Here is a 4,599-nt window from a genome sequence, read left to right on the forward strand (position 1 = left end):
TCTCCAAGGACATTTCAATATATTACCATTAACCCTCAATGGGACATAAAATCGGGCTGCCGACATACGAAGTTCAGGGAACTACGCCACACATCAACATAAATCAGCCACCTCAACGTGAACTCGATCCCCATCCCAATAATAGTCTCCGCTACAATACGTAGTACGTGTAACCATTCCAGGTACATTCACGCGGCTGTCCCCGATGGCGACGTGAAACCCATCCACATGCATCCGTGGAGCAGATTCACCAAGACGCGAAGCGAGACCAAGCGGAAAACCCCAGCCGGCGACAAGTGTCCGGGGAGCCCACGAGAGCGAGAACTTGCGCCTCACGAACCCGCCGCCCGCGACAAGTCATCCCGCCGCGGTGCCCGGCGATTGGCCCACCCGACGGGCGGCCCGGATCCGACTCACACGTCGCGCCGGGGGCCATCCGGGCCGTCCGTGGCGTGGCGAGCGGATTATATATGTGCCGTGGCCACACGCTCTCTCGTCGGGGGAGTGGTGGTTGCTCCTAGTCGCAGACCTCTTTATTAATCACAATCTGGATCCGGGCACGGGGAGCGATCGACTGATCGACGAGAGCCTGGAGAGCCGGGGGTTTCGCTTCTCGCTGCGTTTGGGGTCTTGCCGGGCCTCGGTTTTCGAGCAGGCAAGAATTTCCTTTCAATTTTTGGGTGATTTGTTTTCCTGTGCTAAGATTTTGGATCATCGACCCCAGTGTTGATCCTGTTGGTTTAGCGCCTGGATTGGGAATTTTTTTTGGACGGGCGCTTCCCGTCGTCGCGAATCAGTGGACTAGAACAAGAAAGCTTCCCAATTGGAGCGGATTTTCTGCGGTCGCCGCGCTTAGTTTCGAAAGGCGGCACCTTTATTTGCTACTGCGCTTTGCTGTGGCCGTAAAGTTACCCATTGTGTCTGTTTCAAGAAATAGATTGGGTTTTCCTTTTTTCTGAGGTGTTTGTTTTAACTTGGCAGATCCAGGGAACACCGGTTTTCGTTTGATTTTGCCGAAACTTTTGATCTGATCGGAGCGATCCCGGAGCTTCGCAAGGAGCAAGGCATTTTTCTTGGGGGGCATGGCCATGGGGCTGGGAAGATTCACACACTGGCTCTGGCCGGGTAACGCCGCGCGAGTTGGCCACCACGAGCTCCCCGGCATCGCCTTGACGGGCGCCTCCTTCCCGGAGTTCCCCTCCGGGTTCCGTGAGGCTGACGCTATCGCCGCCGCCGCCGGCCGCCGCACGCGGCCGAGGAGGGTCAAGAACCAGCGGCGCAGTCGCGGGGAGCCCAGGATCGACAGGGAGTACGACATGGTCATCGTGCCGTCCGACGGCGGCGGGTGCCTTTCCGGGTCAGAGTCCGACGACTCCGACTGGTCCATCGGCTGGCTGGAGCCGCAGGCGCCGGAGATGCAGACGGACGGTGACCAGGAGACCTCCTTCGCAGTTCTCGTCCCCTGCTACCGCCACGGCCGCGCCGAGCAGCCCGCGATGCCCCAGGGACGGTTCCTTGGCGCTGGCCCTCTCGCCGATGGCGGCCTCTCTGGTGAGTGGTTTGCAGAAAGATCTACCAAGTTCTTGTGTTTACATCTGCGCAGAATTGGGGGAAAAAAACATGCCATGTTTGATTAGTTTATTAAAGCATAAGTCCTATGTGATATTAAAAATAATCATTTGCTCTTGTTCATAATATACTAGCAACAGTTCATTCACTTTGTGAAGTCAATTTTTGACAAGTCTGGCACCTTTTCAGTTATCAGTTATCCATTGATGGTTTGGGAATAAATTCAGCTTGTGTTAAGCTGGCAGAACTCAGCCTATAACAGGATAAGCCGATAAGATTCGTTCTTGGTGTCTCTTGCTGTTGTACTAGCATTTATGGGGCACAACTACTACTGGTCATATGCCATTTTCATGTTTGGAGCTGTTGATTGGTGGGTTTGGTGGCTTGCTCTAGTACTTTGGGCTTGAAGATATTTGTTTGAGATTCCTATGCTCAACAGCAGATATGCAATACTTAATATAGTTGTTTTATCACTAAAAACTCTTTACTATTTCACCAGATAACCCTAGAGGCATGGATGTATGATAGAATCCGTTGACTAATTTTTTCTCCAAAATTTGGCAATCTATAACTTACTCTGTTAAGACCTCTTCAGTTGTTAAACTTGTAGCCATATACCACTTGCTTTGGTTGGCTTCTGCCACTTTGTGTGCTGTAGTTGAGGTTTGGGCTTGCTGTGTCAAAATGTGCTACTTCGACTTGTGAATCGACTCTATAACCTTCATTCTTCTTTCAGCATCATGTTTTGTATATTTATGTTGATCAAACAAGGCATCAAATATCCCCGCAAGAAAAACAAGGCACCAAACATATTACTTTATTACACCCGCATCATAGGGAGCTGATGGCTTCCTGTTATTGGTTCTCTTATTTAGTCAATTCAACACCAGCACTGTATTTGTTACAACGATAGTATGCGGTCTTTGCGGAATAATAGCACTGCAATTGCTTACCATGTTTCTGATTTGCCATTTACTCCAGTCGACTCCTGCATTTTATTGGTTCTAGAGTGCTAGGTGTGATTGGTGTTGAACATGATAAAGCCACTTCATTGCCTGCTTGTGCCATTTTTATTATCTACGATTGTATTGGATTGTGTGGAAGGTCTTTCATCGTAATTCATTTATCTTAAATGAGTTTTAGTTGCTAGCAATGTTTACTCATGTGCATATATTTCATCATTACAGCTTCTGATATTTTTCTGACACTCTTCTTTCCCTTTTCCGCTCCGCAGATGGAAAGAATTTTGTAGAACAGTGGCTTTCTTCCCTCCAGAACTGATATCTGGAATCTCCGTTAGCTACGCTGTATATATTATTGCTCAGTATCATTATCGATGAAGGAAGACATCAAAACCCAAAAAAAATGAGAAAATAGAAAAAGAACAAAAAGAGGAGCAGCGGAATTTTGAAGCAGCACTGAACGGGTTTGTCCTTCCGGAGGTTTCAAGGCTAATTGTACTCATTGCAAAGCAAGGCCAATGCTGAACAAGACCAGCTGCGCTGCGCGTCGTAGAAGACACATTCATTCTTATTAACCAATCTACGACAACATTTGTAGATATTATTTGGTATCGCATCGTTCATTTTGTCCCACTTTGATTCTGGACCTCGACCCTGCTACTGGCATGTGTATATATGGTGTCATTTGCCGTGTATATATAAGCTGCAGATGTGCAGCTCCTCAGTGTGCGTGTGTGTTGATGTAGATCGGAACGGGATTGCTCCTTGTGAAATTCAGATGTATATATAAGCTTTTTGTGTTTTTGTGGAACGGGTTCTTGGCTCAATTTTCTGACCTTTTGTTGTTGTTGAGGAAACCTGTGGGGTTATTTCTGTCGCTGCAGGGAGAAGGCGATTCTGCAATGACCTTGCAAATGTGCTTCCTGAAAGACTGAGACTGAACTGAAGATTGAAAGTACGGCCTTGCAAATGTGCAGTTGGCATTCAGCGAGGTTTGGACCTGTTGATCAACCTCTTTTTTTTTGCATGAAAGAAGGCATGCATTCTTTTTAGACGCTGAGAACTTTGTGGTGGCGATTATTGAAATAATCTGGAACTCAGGATCTCGCTAAATTGTGAGCCTCCTTATTACACGCACACCGTTTATGGCATATATCACATGGCGAAAAAGAAGTTTCCCGGGCCTTCATGATCATACAATGAACGCCGGAGTTTGTTGTCGCCTGCAGCTCTCTGATGCCTCTCAGACAGTCAAGTGATATCTGAAGTTTTTTTAAGTGCAGATCACCGCCAAGCGCCCGTGCTTCTCTACATGCCAATGCCTCCAACGTCTCTGGTTCTATGATGCCCTCAAAAATCACCACCGTCGTGACAAACATCGGTCACCGCTCCTCTACTCGATGCTTTTGCTACAGCCGCGTCAACATTTATCTTGCAGAAACCACTCGGTGGCGGAGTCCACCGATCAGCCCCGCTGAAGACTAGACCCTTAGGACAAGTCGGTGAGCGATCGACATTGATCTCCTCCAAGTATCACATGATGAACAGGTGGGTGGAAAGGGTACTCTGGTATTCCCATTCATGTATAACAGCCGTGTCGCATACCAGATCGCCCACAAAGTGACGAGGACCTCAATGAACTACTGTTGTGTCAGGGTCTTGCAAAGAGAAAACAACCGCAACTTAGGGTCTGTTGTCTCGTCTTCGTAGAGCGGTAAGATAGCATCGTCATCTCTCAGTGACCAGACACTCTTCGCCATGTTGCACTCAGATAGGGAATGTCTCCACGAGTCAATACCTGCGTTGCAGACCGAACACACAACAGAAGTCGCCATGTGCCTCATCGCTCTTTCTATCCTGGTCGGCAGCGAAGCTCATGGCAGCCGCCACGCCAAAGTCCTGAGCTTGGGGGGTACCTTTACTTGCGAGAGCAAAGCTTCTTCCAACTTTATTCCTCCTCCTCTACACACGAGGTTTCAGGTTCTCCACTCAGCCATGCCTCTCGTTGCCGTTTTGTCTCCACAAGCAGTTTATAACACGACCGGAAAAAGAACCGGTCTTCTCATAG

At 48.4% G+C, this 4,599-nt stretch overlaps 1 protein-coding gene across 1 annotated transcript; it reads left to right on the forward strand.

Moving 5' to 3' along the window:
- The first annotated feature begins 479 nt into the window (after positions 1-479).
- LOC125509176 (uncharacterized) lies at positions 480-3,342 on the forward strand. The gene is made up of 3 exons (XM_048674087.2): positions 480-655; positions 982-1,551; positions 2,804-3,342. The coding sequence occupies exons 2-3, from the start codon at positions 1,083-1,085 to the stop codon at positions 2,848-2,850; spliced, it is 516 nt and encodes a 171-aa protein (XP_048530044.1). The 5' UTR covers positions 480-655; positions 982-1,082; the 3' UTR covers positions 2,851-3,342.
- Positions 3,343-4,599: the final 1,257 nt, after the last annotated feature.

The sequence above is a fragment of the Triticum urartu genome, chromosome 5A (assembly GCF_056163025.1).
Source record: "Triticum urartu cultivar PI428250 chromosome 5A, HENAU_Tu73, whole genome shotgun sequence".
Lineage (NCBI taxonomy): Eukaryota > Viridiplantae > Streptophyta > Magnoliopsida > Poales > Poaceae > Triticum > Triticum urartu.

Excerpts from the sequence above, each read along its gene's own strand:
- LOC125509176 (XM_048674087.2), top strand. The coding sequence starts at position 1,083 with ATGGCCATGGGGCTGGGAAGATTCACACACTGGCTCTGGCCGGGTAAC. Across the intron at positions 1,552-2,803 it reads CGCCGATGGCGGCCTCTCTG|ATGGAAAGAATTTTGTAGAA; the intron begins GTGAGTGGTTTG and ends TCCGCTCCGCAG.